At 56.9% G+C, this 20,014-nt stretch overlaps 1 protein-coding gene across 3 annotated transcripts; it reads left to right on the top strand.

Moving 5' to 3' along the window:
- Positions 1-1,340: 1,340 nt before the first annotated feature.
- Positions 1,341-19,993, top strand: ZNF335 (zinc finger protein 335). Of its 3 annotated transcripts, none has more exons than XM_007185376.2 (28): positions 1,341-1,606; positions 2,278-2,528; positions 3,868-4,108; positions 4,817-4,894; positions 5,143-5,448; positions 5,539-5,667; positions 6,537-6,683; positions 8,009-8,261; positions 8,354-8,531; positions 9,187-9,299; positions 10,192-10,210; positions 10,345-10,461; positions 10,540-10,616; positions 10,699-10,859; positions 11,588-11,820; positions 12,727-12,820; positions 12,946-13,040; positions 15,529-15,788; positions 16,732-16,843; positions 16,930-17,304; positions 18,089-18,231; positions 18,312-18,466; positions 18,589-18,692; positions 18,786-18,863; positions 19,081-19,164; positions 19,253-19,318; positions 19,401-19,482; positions 19,575-19,993. In XM_007185376.2, the coding sequence occupies exons 2-28, from the start codon at positions 2,328-2,330 to the stop codon at positions 19,700-19,702; spliced, it is 4,029 nt and encodes a 1,342-aa protein (XP_007185438.2). In that variant the 5' UTR covers positions 1,341-1,606; positions 2,278-2,327; the 3' UTR covers positions 19,703-19,993. The 3 variants fall into 3 exon arrangements, with proteins under 3 accessions (XP_007185438.2, XP_007185436.2, XP_057384637.1); XM_007185374.2 differs by having other exon boundaries at positions 5,536-5,667; XM_057528654.1 differs by lacking the exon at positions 1,341-1,606 and adding an exon at positions 1,750-2,172 and having other exon boundaries at positions 5,536-5,667.
- The last annotated feature ends 21 nt before the right edge of the window (positions 19,994-20,014 follow it).

Raw genomic sequence — 20,014 nt, 5'->3', positions numbered from 1 at the left:
CTTTGTAATGGAAGAATTCTGATATATTGTTTCAAGGAGTCATGACCTTGGGCCATGAGCTTTCCCTCTCTGGTCTTGAGCTCCATGATGAGGCTATTACCTTCTGTATCATGATATTTTGCAATCTTGTGCAAAGGTGGTGGCAAAGGCCAAGGTTAGGATTAAGCCTTAGTTGGGCTGGGGAATGGGATTGGGTGGTGTGCAGCTACTCCTGAGTACTCTGACATCCTTGAGGGAGGTGACTTGTTTGGAGGCAGGATACATCCTACTCCCATGGAATGGGGGTTGGAGGTGGCTCTGTAGGGCTGAGGAATCAAGTTCACGTTGGAAAACTGCCTGGTGGGTACAAAACCAACCTGCTGTCATGCCCTTGTTCACCCAGCTTTCCAGGGCTGCTCGGCGGCCTGGTCCTGCTGAATGGGGGTGAGGGGGAACGAGGGGGCATAGCCAATCCAGAGACATCATGCTCTATTCCCCCTAACAAAACCTGCTCCTAGGAAAGGAGCAGGGAAACCCCCTCATACTCAGGTACAACAAATCATAACAGCTCAAAGCACCCTATCTTTTTAAATAGGTTTTCTTTGCAGGATTTTTTTTAGATTCTCCCCGCCCTCCCCACCCCACCCCCCGCCAAATTTGTATTTTTCAATCGACGAAAACAACTTATGCAACGCAGAGACTTCAGGACAAACCGGGGCGCCAGGTTCCTGCGCAAAATGCTAAAAAGGCTTAAGCAGAGGGTGTTGCCAAAAGTGGCATTTCGGGCATCAGAAGGACGATCATACCTTTCTGAAAGGCTGCAGACCTTTAAATACATCTACACTGAGCAGAGGAAGGCTATGGAGAATGCCTTGACTTCCCAGCTCTATTATGTAACAAATACATGTACAGAGCTCAGTAAGGGCCCTGCACTGACTCTTCTCCATTTCCCCAACTCCAGCCATCGGGGCTTGCATTCCAAGTCCCTTTTCTAGATGTGACGTTGGACCAGCCACTTGCCATCTCGGGGGCTCAGTTTCCCCATCGGTAAAACAAGGATTATATGCGCCCCTCTTCCCAGAACACGTCAAACCTAATCGGGAAGTATTTGATTGGGTTCGATGAGAGCGTAAAATAATCGGCTGAAAGCCAGGCGAAAAGACCAATAACATTTACTCCTCTCCCACCAAGCCAAAACATCCCAGTCTCACGCTTTTCTGAGCTGTTCCGGGAAGGGCGTGGTCAGGCCACTGACAGCCACGCCCCCGGACGTGGGGCCAGCCTGAGCCGCGCCCAGCCCTGCGGCCCAGGGAAGGGACCCAGCAGTGACGTCACGTAGCCACTCCTATGTATTCCTCCGCCGGAGAGAAAATAGCTCCCAACCCATAGAGGACTCCGTCACCCATACTAGGAGACATGTAAAATCCCATATTCTCTGAGAACTCTAGTATGGTTTTGAGACCTCGGGGCCACCTTCCGGCACACTGGAAGCCTGTCTTTCTCCGGGCCGGCGTAGGAAGTAGTCCCGGCCTACGGAAGGCCGATGGGTCCCTCCGCAGCGGGGGAAAGAGGATGGCGACTTCGTCGATGCCGGAGTCGGAGAGGAACGCAGCTACGAAAGCATCAGGTGAGCGACGGGTGGAGTCAGGTCGCCACACTGCACCCTGCCGTGAAGTGGAGCCACACTGCGGGGATACCCGGCGGCGAGGTCCCGGGCCGGCGGGGCTGTCCGAACAGGGCCCCGGGGTCCCAGGCCCTTTAGTCGCTCTCGCACTTGCCTGAGCGGAAACCCGGAGCCGCCACAAGATGGCGTCGGGCCTGGAGCTCAGGCAGCGCCGGGGACAGCCCCGAGTCTCCAGGCCCCGGGACCGTCGCTGTCAGCCCCCTCCGCACGGGAACCAGGAGAGGGGGGAGCGAGCCGCTGACCCAGGGGGCTTGCGGGCTGTACCACAGCCTCTGCACCCGGGGGGGACTCGGGGGACCGAAGGGCTGAACCACTGAGCCCGGACGGGGCCCGTAGAGTGAAGCACTCTGCGGGAATCATGGAGGGGAGGAGCAAAGGGTCAAGATTACCCGCCACTGACCACCCTCCGGGGATGGGGGAAGGACCCGAGACTGGGAGGCAAGGCTTTCTGGTCCTGTTTTCCCGAAGCTCCCCTCGCAATACACTAGAGAGCCCCGCCCCGTCGGCGAGTCAGTGTTTGCATCTGCGAAATGGGCATATGGGTGCAGCTGGGTGCGCCGCGGGGACCCGGGATGAAGCCCACCTGTTCCAGCCCCCGTCACCTCTTCTCGCAGAGTAAAGGCCCCGGATCCTGGGCCCCCCTGTCAGGCCGCCCCCCAAGCCGATGGAGGAGAACGAGGTGGAGAGCAGTAGCGACGCGGCCCCTGGTCCTGGCCGGCCCGAGGAGCCCTCTGAGAGCGGTTTGGGTGTGGGCACCTCGGAAGCCGTGTCGGCCGACAGCAGCGACGCCGCGGCCGCTCCGGGGCCAACCGAGGCCGACGACTCTGGCGTGGGGCAGAGTTCGGACCGCGGCACCAGCTCTCTGGTATGGACATTGCTGGCCGGCGTGGGTGGTGGCAGGGACCGCAGGCAGCAGGGCCTGGCGGCCAAGGGGAAGAAGCCAGCAAGGCTTGCTTATAGCTAATATTTGTTTATGGTTTACTGTGAGCCGGGCACCATGCCAGCCCTTAGCGTGGATTTTCTCATTTAAGTCTCATACCTTGTAAGGCACATACCACTGTTTTCCACATCTTACAGAGGAGCAAACTGAGACACAGCGCCAGGATTCAAATCTAGGCTGTGGGCTGACCCACTGCACTACCCACTGTCCTCACTCTTTGGGATGCAGGTGACCTGGTTCAAGTCTTGGCTGTACCACTGATTCACTGGGACACCTCTTTGAACCTCGGTCTTCCATCTTTAAAACGGAGCAGAAATACCTACTCCTGAAGGTGCTCTGTTGTGAGCAACCACCAGACATTTTCTTGGAAACGCTTTGTAAAATAGTCTCCTGGCTCTGCCACCTCCTGGCTCTGTGATCTTAGATAAGCTACCCAAACTTTTAGCTGTCAGTTTTCTCATCTGTAGAGTGGGAATAATAAATATACTTGCCTCAATAGGTTTTTTTTTTTTGAGAACTAAATGAATTAATATATGCAAAGCAATTAACACAGGGCTCAGCACATGGTAAGCAGCCAATAAGTATCAGCCATTACCGTTGTCATTGTCTGCAAGATAGTGATCATTTTCAGGACATCACATTATAGAGGTGCACAACAGTAGCCCCCACTTTGGGGTCCAGGGGTTTTATTAATTCAGCAGAGATGGACTTAGCATGTGCCCAGCTTGTGCTGGACCCAGGGGATACAGCAGGAGACAAGAGAGATGTGGTCCTGGCCTTTATGGAGTCTGACCTGGCAGACGTAACATTGCAGAGTGAACCATAATGTGATGGCAGGACACAGGCGACTATAGCACTGAGGATGGAGAGGTCCTAACTTGGCTTTGGGGGTCAGGGTCAGCTTCCCAGGAGAGGTACCAGCTGAATGGCAGTGAGAAGGCTGAGTAGGAGTTAGCCACGGTGTGATGCTAGGAAGCGTTTCAGGCAGAGGGAACAGCTTACTTGAAAGCCTGACGAGAGTAACCTCACCTGGCTGTTGTGTGAGGTGTGGGAAACGTGGGGCCTTGTACCTGGCCGGAGCCAGGGACCCTGGCGCTTGTTCTTGGGGGTGTCTGTGACTAGAGGGTTTCTCTCACTGGTCCTCAATGAGGGTGAGGGCGTGGGTGGCTCCACCCACCACGTTCTTGGGCCAGGGTGGGGGGCAGCCTGCCCTGCCCCATTACTGGCTCCTAAACTCCCCCTTTGCCTGTTTCCTATCCCCCAGGAGGAGGTATCCGAGAGCAGCTCCAGCACAGACCCCCTGCCCCATGGCTACCTCCCTGATTCATCTTCTGTTTCCCACGGGCCAGTGGCAGGGGTGACAGGTGGCCCCCCAGCCCTGGTGCACTCCAGCGCACTCCCAGACCCCAACATGCTGGTGTCCGACTGCACGGCTTCTTCCTCAGACCTGGGCTCGGCCATTGACAAGATCATCGAGTCCACCATCGGGCCCGACCTCATCCAGAGTGAGTCAGGCCACGGGGGCAAGAGTTGCCCCATAAGGGTTTCCCTGCAGAACCAGCTGTGCAGGCTCAGGCAGATAACCTTACCACTCTGAGTTTGTAACATGGAAACAGTAACCCCGTCTCATAGTGGTAAACGATGTGGGGATTTAATGAGATAGTACGGTATAGTTCCTGGCATATGAAAGCACTCAATAAATATAGAAACAGTGATACCTAACTTTGTACCGGAGTCTCTTCTAAATACTTTACCTGCAGTAGTTCATTAATTCTCTTGGTAACCCCAAAAGGTAGATGCTGTTATTGTTCTCACAGTCTGGATGAGAAAGCCAAGGCACAGAGGATGTAAACTAACGTACCCGCTGTCATCAGCAAGTGTTGGGGCATGAGCTCAGACAGTGACTCCAGAGCGGGTGCTCATGATTTACCAAACTACTTACTATTATTAATGATCCGTGTAAAGGTTGTAGCACCTGGAAAAGCCCTGGGATGGCCTGAAAAGCCAGTCTTTCTTTAATGGTTAAAGGTGGGCAGCTGTGGACTGGCTACTGGGCTAGCATGTCACACACAGCAGACCTCTCAACAGCCCTGCCCTGGACGGGAAGTGGGCAGTGGGGCAGCGGACTCAGTCGCACGGGTGAGTCAGAATGAGTGTGGGCAGTGACAGTTGTCCTTATCAGCTGTGCATCCCCTCCTCACATCTCTGCCCAGGCTGCATCACCGTGACCAGTGCTGAGGGGAGTGGGTCCGAGACCACACGGTACCTGATCCTGCAGGGACCAGACGATGGTAAGAATCCAGGCGCCAGACCCAGGGAACCCTGCCGTGGGCGGGGAAGTAGGACAGGGAGGCTCTGCCATAGACTCACTGTGTGATCTTGGCAGCTTCTCCACTGCCTTGGGCCTCTCAGTTCCTCCACTGTTACTCTGGTGGGCAGTGGGGTTCTAGGATCCCTGGGCCTGCCTGGGAAGGGCAGCTGTAGCTCGTGGCCGGCCTCCCCCTCCACTTCCTTCCCTCTGATTCCCTCACCTTCCCAGGGGCCCCCATGGTATCACCGATGTCCAGTTCCACCCTGGCCCACAGCCTGGCAGCCATCGAGGCTCTAGCCGATGGCCCCACGTCCACATCCACGTGCCTGGAGCCACCTGAGGAGGTGCAGGGTGGGCCCAGCTCCCCAGCGCAGCCACGCCTGGGTTCTGGCGCCGAGGAGCCAGACCTGCAGAGCCTGGAGGCCATGATGGAGGTGGTGGTGGTGCAGCAGTTCAAGTGCAAGATGTGCCAGTACCGGAGCAGCGCCAAGGCCACACTGTTGCGCCACATGCGGCAGCGGCACTTCTGCCCAGGTGCGTTGACGGTGGCCTGCCTGGCCGCCTGCACAGGTGGGGCTGGGGTGCCAAGAGTCAGACGCGGCAAGCTTGTTGTACCGCCAGCAGCCGCCGCCGCCGGAAAAAAGGGACGTCTGCGGAAGTGGGGCGCCTCCGCCAGGACCCAGGAGGAGGAGGGCCCAGAGGAGGAAGACGATGATGACATCATAGACGCCGGCGCCATCGATGACCTGGAAGGTAGGCTACCGTGGCTCTCGGGCCTGTCACCCACACCCACATCTGCAAATACTGAGCTCCCTGTGGCCTGTAGCGAGCGCCAGGGAAGAGGAACTGGCGCACACGCAGCCACGAGCGCCTCCAGCATAAGTTAGAGGAGTTGGAGCTCTGGGACCAGGAGCTTTGTGTGCAGCTGTACGGGCCATGCGCTGAAAAATAGTACTGGGTCTAAGAGGGTCACGTTCACATTTGTCTAGCAGAAATAGAATGGAAACCACGTGTGTTTTTTGTTGTCATATTAAAAGTAAAAAGAAAAAGATGAATTTAAGTTGTCATATATTTTATTTACACATGTCTAAAATATTATCATTTCAGTATGCAGTGATCATGAGAAGTTATTAGTAAGTTTTAACGTTTTTTCATACTAATTGTTGGAAATCTGATGTGTATTTTATACTTAATTATGGCTCCATTTAGACTAGGCATATTTCAACTGCTCAGTAGCCACACTTGGCTAGTCAGGGAGCTAGTGGCTCCCTCAGTGGATAGCATAGTCCTACTTTGTATACTGGAGTGACTAGACAACTGTTTTCTAACAATGGCCGTAAAGTGTATTGAGGAAGGAGTGTTTTTTTCTGATTCACATAAAGGTGCCGTCTGAGCTAGTGGTAGGTGGTAGGGAAGGTACAGAGAAAGGACTGCAGGGACCAGAGAGTGGCGCTCACAGTTAGCCAGGGGGACATCAGGAGGGCTTCCTGGAGGAGGCATCACTGGTGGGTTTGAAGGGAGGAGCAGGCAGGGATAGGGAAGCAGGCCTCTTTCCAGGGAAGCTGGCAAGGGGTCAGGGCTGAAAGGTCAAGGCTGATGCCCCTCTTCTCTTGTCCCCACAGAGGACAGCGACTATAACCCTGCTGAGGATGAGCCCCGGGGGCGGCAGCTACGGCCCCAGCGCCCCACTCCCAGTACACCGAGACCCCGCAGGAGACCTGGCCGGCCCCGGAAGCTGCCTCGCCTGGAGACCTCGGATCTCCTGGACGGTGAGACTTACTTGTGGGAGGGGCTGTGCGGTGGGGCCCAGGGGTGGCCTCGTTCCCCGCTTGCTTCCGTGGAGCCCTTGGAGACGTGCTTGCAGAGCAGCACGTCTCAGACCCACCGGGGTGACCTGCAGGCCTCCTCGTAAAGGGGAAAGCTCTCCCATACCACGCTTGAGAGTTAGGATATAGCAGCTTTCTGAAAAGGCTTTTCGGTGGTAAGTTGTCACAGCACGGAAGTTTGAGTATTTATAACTGAACTAATAAGATAAGTTTTAAGAATTATTACTAAAATGAGAATAAGTCTGAGGTCTGAGACTATGTTGGAGGAACACGGACTTGGAGCATTACAAGCCGGGGACAGGAAAGACCCGCCGTGGGCATGAATGCCGGCTCTGCCACCTACCAGCTGTGTGCCCTGGAGCATGTTACTTTGCCTCTTGAATCTCCCGTTCCCTTATTATGAATGGAGATGATAGCACCTGCCTCTTAGGATTGTTTTTTAAGGCTTAAATAGACACGGAAAAAATACACAGTAGCTGTTTTTGTACATGCGGTTGTGGGTGTTGTATTTTTTAGTCTTCTTTTTCAAATAACTTTTTACTGAGGTGTATGTGTGGAAAAGCACGTGTATGCTAAGTGAATCAGCTTAGTGAATTCACAGCTCAGTGAATTTTCACAAGGTGAACACAGCTGAATAACCTGGCACCCCATTAAGAAACAAAATGTTACCCGCGTTGCCTGTAGCATATAATTTTGAATTTTTTAAGCATTACATTGAAATGCTGTTAGTGTTTTTGAATAGGTAACGCATTCGGATGTTCAGACGTCAGAGGCTTTGCGAGTGTGTGCGGTGATGTCTCTTCCCTTCCTCCCGTCTGCCCTCCAACTACCCAGCCTCCGTTGGGAAAACCAGTGTTTAAGTGTTGCTGTTGCTCTCCAGACCTTAGAACGTTCCCATGAGGTCGCTAGAGCAACAATTATATCCATTTGACAGATGGGGAAAATGAGACTCAGAGAGGGGAGTGGCTTTGCCTGAGAACACACAGCAAGTCGATGACAGAGCTTAGCCTACCCGCAGGTCTCCTGGCCGCGAGGTCCCAGCTCTCCCAGTGCTGCTCCAGACTGTCCCATTTAAGTCGTGCTGTGCTAACAGCCCGTCAGCTGCAGGAGGGGGCATATGTCCACGCTGCCCTCTAACCACGGGCTGCCTGCGTCTGTCCCGTGACCTGACGGGCCCATCAGTGGTCTGTGACAGTGTGTGTGGGGGAGGATATTTTGGCTGGCCTCTGGCACAGCTGTCCACATCTGTCCTGGTGTGTCCATGGCAGGTGTGGAAGGAGAGCCTCTGGTCAGCTCCCAGACTGGACAGAGCCCTGCGGAGCCACAAGACCCCGAGGCACCCAGCTCCTCAGGCCCGGGACGCCTGGTGGCCCTGGGCAAGGCCAATCGGCCCCCCGTGGAACCCGGCGTGAGCCAGTCGGATGTGGAGAACGCAGCACCGTCCTGCCAGGACGAGCCCGACGCCCCACCCCGCCGCCGTGGGCGACCCTCCAGGCGCTTCCTCGGCAAGAAATACCGCAAGTACGGCGGCGAGCAGAGATGAGGGCTGGGGGCAGGGGGAAGTGGCCAGGCCCCTGGCCCAGCCAGACCTCTCCCCAACACCCTCCTGGCAGGTACTATTACAAGTCGCCCAAACCCCTCCTGCGGCCCTTCTTGTGCCGCATCTGCGGTTCCCGCTTCCTGTCCCACGAGGACCTGCGCTTCCACGTCAACTCCCACGAGGCTGGCAACCCCCAGCTCTTCAAGTGCCTGCAGTGCAGCTACCGCTCCCGCCGCTGGTCCTCGCTCAAGGTGCGGCCGAGGGAAGCGGAGGCGCGGGAGGGCAGGGGGAGAAGGGACACCGGATGGGAGAAGGACCCGAGTGGGAGTGGAGGTCACGGGCACCCGCGGTCACCCTCCTGCCCCGTGTCAGGGTGCGCGTCTGGGCCGAGGGCGCACTGTGGTAGGCCTCACGCTGCATAGTGGCATGACATCGACTTAGACTTGCTTCACTACCACCGCACCTGGCAGATGGCAGTGCAACTGCTTTAATCGAATTCAGTGTGTTAGAAAATCTCCCAGCAGGTGGCGGTAACGTGTCTCAAGAAAGGGGTTCCTTTTTATGATCTCACGTAGCCCGACAAGGTCATAGGTGTTGAGAGCCCCATTTTACTGACACAGGAAACTGCAGCTTGGCTTGGCCAAAGTGAGGCAGAGCTGGCTGCGGGTGGAGGTCGGGGGTGGCTCGGGCACAGATGGCCAGAGCCCCTGTGCTTTCTGCGCGCAGCGCTTCCTCCCTCAGACCCAGACCTAGAAGTTGTTCTCTGGACCCCGGCAGTAGGGGTGGGGAGTGGGGGTTGTTACGGGGTGCAGTGGGGAGGGGACAACTCTACGGCTGTAGGCACAGGGCGGGTGGGCAGGAAGGGAGGCTGTACCCCAGCCCCCTGTTCTTCTGCCTCTCTCCCAGGAGCACATGTTCAACCACATGGGCAGTAAGCCCTACAAGTGTGACGAATGCAGCTACACCAGTGTTTACCGGAAGGACGTCATCCGGCACGCAGCCGTGCATAGCCGGGACCGGTCAGTGGGGGTGGGGAAGTGGAGGCCCAGGGTGACCACGGATTCCCCCTTACTGAGCCCCTGCTCGGGGCCAGCCCGCTTCGCAGCACAGTACAGATGTGGGAAAGGCAGGGCGATTCATCCCAGATCACTTGGCTCAGAACAGGGCAGTGTCAGGATCTAAGAGGTCCCTTATTCGGTCTCTCCTGCTTTGAGCTTTGTAAATTGGGGACAGTCATTATTGAGGTGATTAAAGGAAATTGTGTACCTAAAGGGTCTCAGAAAATGATTTGAAGGTCTTCCAGGCTCCACGTCCATACTCCATCTCTCACGGCACTGATAGGGCAGATGTAGGACAAGTGGGTGGAAAAACAAAAATCCTCAAGGGCCTAGTGATTGTTCACTGAATTATCACTGTGTGGCTTGCAGGATCTTAGTTCCCTGACCAGAGATTGAACCCTGGGCCCCGGCCGTGGAAGCGCTGAGTCCTAACCACTGGACAGCCAGGGAATTCCCGCTTTTAGGTGTTTCTTTAAAAAAAAATTAAAAGGGAGGGGGGGTTCTATGTCCACGTAAGATTAGGGACACCAGGTTGAAAACCTGGTTCAACAGCTCTTTTCCCTGCAGGACTTCTCAGAGCCTTTAAAATGCAAATGCATTTTGTGACAGAGAGAGAGAGAGAGAGAGAGAGAATGCACTGTTCCTAAAGTTAGTTGACTTTGAAACTTTATTTACAGCACACCTCTTGGCATTTTCCCCAGCCAACTCCAGTTGGGGGAATACTGTTCTAAGGGAAAGGGGCTTGGGTCGGGGCTGAGGACAGTCAGGGCTGAGGCTGGGTCTGGTCAGTGGGAGAGGGTCTGGGGTGGGCTTGGGGACAAGATGGTCTGACTCCTGTGCCTTTCTCCCCCAGGAAGAAGAGGCCAGACCCGGTGAGTCTGGGGCCCCAGGCCGGGAAGGGAGCCTGCTTGAGGGTGGCTGGGGCATTGTGGGGTGGGGGGGAGGCACGGTCTCACCCTCTCTCCTCCCCTTTTCTCTCCGCCCGGCCCCTTCTGTCCCTTCCCAGACCCCGAAGCTGAGCTCCTTCCCCTGCCCTGTGTGTGGCCGTGTCTACCCCATGCAGAAGAGACTCACGCAACACATGAAGACGCACAGCACCGAGAAGCCCCACATGTGTGACAAGGTGGGTGGGGCTGGGGGCTGGGGGCAGGGGGCCTGCCTGGGGGCTCCCTCGTCTGACCCGCCTCGCCACCCCGCACAGTGTGGAAAGTCCTTTAAGAAGCGCTACACCTTCAAGATGCACCTGCTCACGCACATCCAGGCCGTCGCCAACCGCAGGTACATCCCCGACGAGGCCCCTGGGGCTGCGGTGCCCCACCGCGCCCTGTCGCTGAGCTCTCCCCCCTCCGACCACCTCCAGGTTCAAGTGCGAGTTCTGCGAGTTCGTTTGTGAGGACAAGAAGGCGCTGCTGAACCACCAGCTTTCCCACGTCAGCGACAAGCCCTTCAAGTGCAGCTTTTGCCCCTACCGCACCTTCCGAGAGGACTTCCTGCTGTCCCACGTGGCCGTCAAGCACACAGGTCAGGCCAGCCACCCCCCAACACACCGTGGCCCCCTGTCGGAGGCTCAGCTCTGTCCTCTTCATCCCCCTCGGCAGCCCCAGCCCTCCTACTGCAGGGAATACCCCCTGGGACTGTCACTCTAACCTCAGCTGAGGTTCCAACTCAGCCAGCTCTTCTCTGTGTGGCCCAGGGCCAGTTGCCGACTCTCTCTCAGCCTTTCTTAGTTGTGAAAGGAGAGAATCAGAAGTACCAACCATGGGGTTGTTATAAAAGTGAGTTCCATTTGTTCCCTGAGCCCTGTCTGTTCTGGGCGCTGGGGCTTGAGAGAGGTCTTACATAGGCCCTGCCCTCGACGGAGGAAGCCACTAAAGCAGCATCACGTCTTGGCCCACAGAAGATGGACAACAAAAGTTGGTTCTTTCTCCTCCTCGGTGCCTAGCCCTCTGGCAGACACACTAGGGAAGAAGAGAGAGAGCGGGGTTGGGGGTGGGGGGACACTTCGGGAGATGAGTCATAAGAGAATGTGGTCAACTGACCTTGAAAATGGGCACTCGGAGGAAGGCTGTTAGCGCAGAGGGAGACCTGGCTCGTTCCTGTCCTGGCACACCAACATGCACAGAGCGTGGGTTTCCCTGAGCTTGGGAACACAGCGCAGGGAGTGAATCAGTTGGAGACGTTCTTGGGGTCACAGAAGGCTTCCTAGAGGGGGTGGGCAAGCCCAAGCATCCCTACACATGTACCTGCAGGGGCCAAGCCCTTTGCCTGTGAGTACTGCCACTTCAGCACGCGACACAAGAAGAACCTCCGCCTGCACGTACGGTGCCGACATGCAAGCAGCTTTGAGGAGTGGGGGCGGCGCCACCCTGAGGAGCCCCCTTCCCGCCGTCGCCCCTTCTTCTCTCTGCAGCAGATTGAGGAGCTGAAGCAGCAGCATGGCGCAGCCCCTGGACCTCCGCCCCGCTCCCCAGGACCTCCTGAGGTAAGCTCAGGCAGCAGGCGGGGGGGTAGGAGCGTTGGCTGCAATGCCAGTGTGACGCTGCCTCTCCCAGCCCTAGCGTCCTCACTTGCACACTGAGTACAGCGAAATGACCCCTGCCTCTCTGGATTGTGGTGCAGAGCAGCTGAGGTCACAGATACGTCACCCCTAAGCTCAGAGTAGGGGTGGCTTTCCAGTGCTAGTAATACAGCGTGGAAATATCAGTATCTTGACTATGGTGATAGTTTATTATTCTCTTCATGTAAAAGAAGTCCAAAGGTCAGCAACCCAGGGCTGATGTGGCAACTCCTCGATCAGTCATCAGGAACCAAGCTTTCTCAATACTTTTTCCCAGCCGTCCTAGGCATATGACTCCCATCTTTGTGATTGACTTATGGTCCCATATAGCTGCAGGAGCTCCAGCCTTCCTAGCCACATCCCAGGCAAGAAGCAGGAGGAAGGGATGGGGGAAGAGCAAAAATGATGCCCGCCATCTATCCATCTTACCTTCCTCGTGAACTTTACCAGAAGCTCCTGCTTAGCCACATGGCCACACTTTACCCAGCCGCAAGGGAGGCTGAGAAATGTAGTCTTGTAGCTGAGTATGTTGCCTGCCCCCTCCCCTCCCCAGAAGATGGACCACCACAATGTGCTGGTAGAACACAGAGGCTCTGGAGTCAGATAGTCTTGTGTTCAAGTCCCAGTTCTGCTACTTACTAGCTGTGGGATCCTTAACCTTAGTCAGTTCATCTGTTGCATGGAGCTGGTAAATACCTCGAAAATATCTTGAGGAGTGTGAAGATGAAACAAGCCAATAGCTGTAAAGTGTCTGGCTCATAGGAGGTGCTTGGTGCATGCACTTGAATCTCAGCTGCCCCCGTCACATTTGGCCGTATTCCCACCCCGCAGACCCCCCCCGAGGCAGCACCCCTCCAGTCACCCGAGGCCCCCCCGCTGCTCTGTTCTGACACGCTGGGTGGTGCCACCATCATCTACCAGCAAGGTGAGTTCTGAGGGACGGCGGGAGCAGGGGCAGGGCTCGGGCCGGTGCGGGCCGGAAGCTGGGGGGGAGGGCGTTGGGTGCCGGTTTTCCAGCCATTTCTAAGGCTCAGGTCCCACCCGACCCAGGAGCTGAGGAGTCGACGGCCATGGCCACCCAGACAGCCTTGGACCTGCTGCTGAACATGAGCACTCAGCGGGAGCTGGGCAGCGCGGCCCTGCAGGTGAGCTCCTCCCCGGCCCGGCTTTACCCTTGGTGCCAGGTCTGCGCTGGACACTGAGAGCGGAGGCTAGTGATGGAGCGGACGTGCTCTGCCTTCAGGGAGCTCCCAGTCAGTGAGAGACAGATCCACTGAAACTCAGTGGGCAGACGCAGAGGAGGGGGACCGCTGTGCCAGGGAGGCCCTGGGAGGGCAGAGGCTCTCCCACTCCGCTCTCCGGAGTCACCAGCGGTCTCCGCCATGCTGAGCAGTAAGCACCGCCCGTGCCCATGAGTGTGAACTAGCTTCCCATCTAGCCTAGCACCCTCATTCCATGCCACCTCCCACAGCCCAGAGGCTCCCAAGGCTTTCTTGAGCTCTGACCTCTCACATGTTCTTTGCACCTTAAGCCTAGCACATCTTCCCCCAGGTTCATCATCTTTACTTCTCCCTCCCCTTCCCCCGCACCTCTCCAGGCTTCTCTAAGGCAGAGAGAGGTTTGTTAGCACCTCCTGTCTCCCAGCCTCTTGAAAAGATGGAGACTGTGTTTGAGATGATGAATTCCAACAACTTGGAACAGTAACATGCTGCTGGGGGACAGAGCTCTGTGGAGGGGAGCCTGCTGTTGGACCTAGAATCTTCAGAGGGTTTAGTTTGTGGCATTTGGGGGTGTGTAGAAGTTTTACATTTTTAGATAGTTAGCATATCAGGCTTTTATAGTTTTTGCCTGTGGTATCATCCTTAGGCCTCTTCACCTCAAGATTATATAAACATTCGTTTGTATTTTCTTCTTAGAGTTTCATTTTTTACACTTAAATTTTTACTCCACCTGGAATTCACTTTTGGTGTGTGCAGAAAGGTAGGGGACTAAGTTTATTTTTTTCCCAAAAGTTGTCCAGTGCAATAAATCGAATCCTCTCGTTTTCTCCAGTGGTTCAAAACATCCCCTTTATCGTGCACTGGATTCCTCCGGGTACAGGAGTCTGTTTCTAGACAAGTTCTGTTCTATTGCTCTGTCTGCCGTTCTCATGCCAGTATCATCCATTTTGGTTGGTTGGTTTTTCTGATTACAAAAACATATGCTTGTGAAACCCAAAATGAGCGTTAAGAATTGTTCTCTTCAGAAGGTGAAAGTCCTTAAGGTTCCTCCCCTCTCCCCCTCCCCCCCCCGATTCCACTGTTAACAGGTTAATAAGCGTTTCTGCAGTTTTGTCCACGTGCTCACTAACACAGAGACCTCTTGATCCTTAAAAAATGGGATCACGCCATCCGCGCTCACGGGCAGCCTAGCTTTTCTTCCCTCTGCAGCGTGTGAGGCAGGGCCTGGCCACACACACGCGTCCACTCCTTCCTGACGTCTCCACGTCATTCCGTCGTAGGGATGTTCTGAAGCTTATTTCGTCAGTCCTTTACGCGTGGGTGGCTTCCTTGTCATTAACTCAAGGCAGTGCTTCAGTGCACATACATTTTCGGGTGCTCATAAACATGTTTTTTACTTGGGGGAAAAAAAAGCCTCCTAGAAGTAAATAGAATCAGTGGGTCCCAAGGCGTGACGCCTCATAAAAAGCTGTGTCAGTTACATGACCACCACTAGAGCGTGCTTCCTCACAGCCTCGCCAGCGCTGGGCATCAGTCTTTATAAATCTCTTCCATGTGATGGAAGTATATGTCAGGGTCTTAATTTATAATTTTGTGATCACAAAAGGGATCGAGTTTCTTTCTGTATGTTCATAGACCATTTTATTTCTTCTCTGACGTATGTTTGTGTCCTGTATCTATTTTTCCATTAAATTATTAGTCTCTTTCTTATAACTTTGCAAGGGCTGTTGGTATGTGTGGGAACTCCACTTTTTATTTCTTACGTGAATTATTAAATACCATCTCCCCCCACCCCCCCAGCTTCTTTGTTTTCTGATCTCATTTTATGGTTTGTTTTTTTGTAGGTTTTAACATACTCTGTCATGATTAGGAAAATCTTCCCACCCCAAGGATTATAGGAATATCCATATTTTCTTTTAATATATCTCGAGTTTTATTTGTTACGTTTCAATCTTTAAAACATTTGAAGCAGGCTTTGGAGTAGGATGTGAGGTAGAGCTCTGACTATTGCATTTTTTTCTTAAATGGTCTGCCACTTGTTCCTCTACCTCAGGATTTCTTACCCTTGGCACTTTGGGCCGGATAATTCCTTGCTGAGGGGGCTGTCCTGCTCGTCTGGGGTGTTTGGCAGCATCTCTGGCTTCTGCCCCCTAGGTGCCAACCAATTGTGGCAACCAAAAATGTCTCCAGACGTTGCCCAGTGCCCTTGGGGGCGGTAACGCTCTAGCCTGTTCTTGTTAACTCTCTTTCCAGTTGCCAGGAACACACAGTTGGGCTCGTGTGAATGCGTGGTGGTGGCACTGGGTCCCGCCAGACTGTGGGTGAGCTTTGAGGCCCTGAGATAGAAAAGGGCCTTGAACGCCAGCTCCTTTGCCACAGACCCCGCTCGTAATGCCCGCTGGTGCCGTTGCAGGTGGCCGTGGTGAAGTCAGAGGACGTGGAAGCAGGGTTCGCGTCCTCTGGTGGGCAGCCCTCCCCAGCAGGTGCCACTCCCCAAGTGGTAGCCCTCCACATGGCAGAGCCAGGGGGCAGCGCGACCGCCGAGAGCCAGCTAGGCGCCCCGGACCTACATCAGATCACCCTGGCGCCTGGGCCGTTTGGCGGGGCTGGCTACAGCGTCATCACGGCACCCACCGTGGAGGAGGGCACATCGGCTCCTGGCACACCTTACAGGTGAGACCTGCTGCCTGCGAGAGCCCCCCCCAGCCATTTATAGGTGTGCTGGGGGGAGTCAAAGGAGGACCCCGCCCACCCAAGCCTAGCTGGCAGGAGGTAAAACTCCTAATACACGTAAAACAGTTGGGCTGTAGGGGTGTCGTGTCCCTTCAGGAGGTCAAGAGCCACTTAAGATGTGCCAGGAGCTTGACATTCGTGGACTCACCTAAACCCTTCCCACGAGATGCACGTTTCCCTCTCTTTACAGATGAGGGAGGTGAAGTAACTCGCCTAAGGTCAGACAGGCTGTAGATCTGACCCTGGTCTCTGTGGTTCCAAAGCCCACGTCCTCCTTGTACGGGATGGTCCCTGAGGTGGTTTCCAGTTCTGACCTTAGGAACGAGCTCAGGCTCCTTAGTGACATTGGAGGCCCTGCAGCTGCACTTGGCTTTCTCTACACTGAGCTCGTTTGGGGCAGAAATGTTTATGTTTCGCATGTTCGTTGAACCCCTGGGCAGTCTGAGGAAGCCCTGAATTCAAGTACCGGATTGTTCAGCTGGGATGGGAGTCAGGATCCCTGGGCCGGCGCCTGGGCAGCCCAGTCTCTCAGCATCTGCCCTTTACCCTTGGCCCGTGGGTCCTTGCAGTCCTGCCTCCCCACTCGCCCTCTCCTCCTGCCCCACCTGGTCAGACTTGGGCTTGACCCCTGGAGCCCTTCACCTCGCCACCCCCCAGCATGCCCATCGAGGGGGCAGGGATGACCACTTCTGAGAAGGACGATCTCTGGACACTTGGTCGCCATTTATGCAAGAGGCAGCGGAGGTTCGGCTGGTAAAGGGAGGAGCCAGGGGTCAGCCTGCGGTGGCAGTCACTCAGTTGATGCCTTTCTTGGGGAAGGGACTCCTGTGGCCCTCCATCCTCTCCTGGAACGCTGCCTCACCCCCCCCTCCTCTGCCCACAGCGAGGAGCGCCCCGGGGAGGCAGCCCAGGCCGTGGTTGTGAGTGACACCTTGAAAGAAGCTGGCACCCACTTCATCATGGCCGCCGACGGGACCCAGCTGCACCACATCGAGGTGAGGCGGGGGATAGTCACCTCTACTCTTCCCATGTCTTCCTCCCTCCCTCCCTCCGCGCCTCACGCTCCCCTGCCTGTCCGCAGCTGACCGCAGATGGCTCCATCTCCTTCCCAAGTCCGGACGGCCTGGCCTCTGGAGCCAAGTGGCCCTTGCTGCAGTGTGGGGCGCTGCCCAGAGACGGCCCTGAGCCCCCGTCTCCAGCCAGGACCCGCCGAGTGGGGGACCCCCAGGGCTCTGCCTCCCCACCTCCTGCTGCCAGCAAAGCCCTGGGCCTGGTAGTGCCCCCCTCGCCACCATCCGCAGCCACTGCGTCGTCAAAGAAGTTTTCCTGCAAGATCTGCGCCGAGGCCTTCCCCGGCCGAGCTGAGATGGAAAGTCACAAACGGGCCCACGCTGGGCCTAGTGCCTTCAAGTGCCCCGACTGCCCCTTCAGCGCTCGCCAGTGGCCCGAGGTCCGGGTAGGTGCCCCCGTCCCTCTGCTGGCACCCGTTTGTGTAACAAGCCTGGACTGAGCACCCCCCCAGGCCAGGCCCTCCGCTCCCCGCTGGGGTCAGAGATGACTCAGCAAGGCCCCAGCTCTCGGGGGGCTCAGTCTGGCGGGGAGGCGCACCAGGCGGTGACTAACACCCGACAGTGTCCCCGGTGTGAACTAAGTGCGCACGGCAGAGCACAGATGGGGAACGAGTCACGTGGACTTGGGGTGCTGGGGGGACGTCCCAGAGGTGATGGCTGAGCTGGGCCTGCGGGAGCAGAGGGGCGGTGGCGTGAGGCAGCTGGGGAAATTCGAGTTGTCCAGAACACTGAGGGCACAGGGTCCCAGGGAGGTGTGGGGGTCGGTGTGGAGTAGGCCAGGTTCCGGGGACTCCGTCTGTTCACCCGAAAATCATCGGTTCTCAGATCCGAGCGCGTGCTGAATCCTCACAGCGGCTCAGTGAGGGGAGCGGGGCCCAGAACCCAGAGTGTCAGAGCTGGGGGCGACCTTCAAAGGCCCTTCTTTGAGCCTGTACATTTCACAGGGGTGAACTGAGTGTCAACAGGGACAGGGCTTTCGGAGCGGCCTCACGACGGAGCCCGTGGCTCTTCCCTTCAACACCCAGCAGTGCCAGACCTTGGTCTGGCTCGTACTTCTCACCCAGCTCCTCCCAGATCCACCGCGCCTGAGGTCGGGGTCCCTGGCTCCCCTGTCCGTGGGGAGCCACCTGTCCTGACCCAGCCGGTGCCCTGACTCCGCCCCATCTGCAGGCCCACATGGCGCAGCACTCAAGCCTGCGGCCCCACCAGTGCAACCAGTGCAGCTTCGCTTCCAAGAACAAGAAGGATCTGCGGCGCCACATGCTGACCCACACCAACGAGAAGCCCTTCGAGTGCCACCTCTGCGGGCAGCGGTGAGGCCGGGCGCAGGCGGGCAGGCGCTGCCGGGCACGCGTGGTGGGGCCGCCCCTGAGCCGCCTTCCTTCGCCCTCAGCTTCAACCGGAACGGGCACCTCAAGTTCCACATCCAGCGGCTGCACAGTCCCGATGGGAGGAAGGCGGCGACCCCGACCGCACGGGCCCCGGCCCAGACCCCCACCCAGACCATCATCCTGAACAGTGACGACGAGACGCTGGCCACGCTGCACAGTGAGTGGCGCCTGGGGCCCCCTGAGCCGCTGCCCCAGAGGGCACCCTTGGGCCAGGGTGGGGCCGGGGCGTCTCAGGTTCCCCTGGAGCCCCTGAGCGAGCGTCCACCCCTCTCTGCCCAGCTGCGCTCCAGTCCAGTCACGGGGTCCTGGGCCCAGAGCGGCTACAGCAGGCACTGGGCCAGGAACACATCATTGTGGCCCAGGAACAGACAGTGACCAATCAGGTAAGAGCCTGGGCTGGGGGCCCTGCTGGCAGGTCATGGGCAGGGGTGAGGGCACACAGAAATCTGAAGCTAGAGCTGGCCTGGCCCTGACAGGAGGAAGCCACCTACATCCAAGAGATCACTACAGCAGATGGCCAGATGGTCCAGCACCTGGTGACATCTGATAACCAGGTGAGCTGCTGTCACCACCTCAGCCCTGAGTGCCCGCCCTCCTCCCCCCCACCCCCAGGCCCCATTCCCAGGAGGGGGTTGGGGGAACAGTACTTTCCAAACAACTCCTCTAGCTGCCATTGCTGATGGGGTGTCCCTGACCCCCCTACTCTGCCTTCCTCACTGAGCTCCCGGGGAGCGGGGCCGCAGCACCTGCCTCTTCTCCCCCCTTCCTCAGGTACAGTACATCATCTCCCAGGACGGAGTCCAGCACCTGCTCCCCCAGGAATACGTCGTGGTCCCAGAGGGCCATCACATCCAGGTAGGCCAGGCCTGGGACGCGAGTGAGGAGTGAGAAGAGGAGTGTACATCCTTCTTTGAGAGTAACTGGATTGGCTTCCTCTCTCCAGGTACAGGAGGGCCAGATCACACACATCCAGTATGAACAAGGGGCGCCGTTCCTTCAGGAGTCCCAGGTAGGGCCCTTGGGGACCAGGTGGAGCAGGGCCATGGGCAGGGGTCCTGTTAAGGCTACATCTCATTGCCTCTCTCCTCCAGATCCAGTATGTGCCGGTGTCCCCAGGCCCGCAGCTTGTCACACAGGCCCAGCTTGAGGCTGCAGCACACTCAGCTGTCACAGGTATGGGGCTGGACCCTGAGGGTCTTGGGGGCCTGGGGCCCAGGCCTAGTTCCTGGGCCTCAGGCTCACCATCCTTTCCCCTCCCCTGGCAGCGGTGGCCGATGCTGCCATGGCCCAAGCCCAAGGCCTATTCGGCACGGAGGAGGCAGTGCCTGAACACATCCAACAGCTGCAACATCAGGGCATCGAGTATGACGTCATCACCCTGACCGATGACTGAGCCCCAGGGCCCCCACGAAGACCATGGATATTGGGGCCAGCCCTGCTCGGGGTGGGGGGCCCACTGGGACTCCCTCGCTGCTCCACCTAGGATCTCCAGATGCTGAGCAGCCAGCATCCTGTGACTCCTGGGGAGCCAGACCTGTGCTGCTGGGGTTAGGGGACAGCCGTGGGCCCCAGCCAGGACATGCTGGGGGCCCCAGCCTGCAGGCAGGCTTTGGGAGAGAAATTTATTTTTGTTTGGATGGACCCACTGGGCCCTCAGTCTCAATAAAGGGACCAGAGTCCAGCCTTGGTCAGCTCACTTTGTCCA

Source organism: Balaenoptera acutorostrata, chromosome 15 (genome assembly GCF_949987535.1).
Source record: "Balaenoptera acutorostrata chromosome 15, mBalAcu1.1, whole genome shotgun sequence".
In the NCBI taxonomy this organism is placed as follows: Eukaryota; Metazoa; Chordata; class Mammalia; order Artiodactyla; family Balaenopteridae; genus Balaenoptera; species Balaenoptera acutorostrata.
This window is presented reverse-complemented; position numbering and strand designations above follow the sequence as displayed.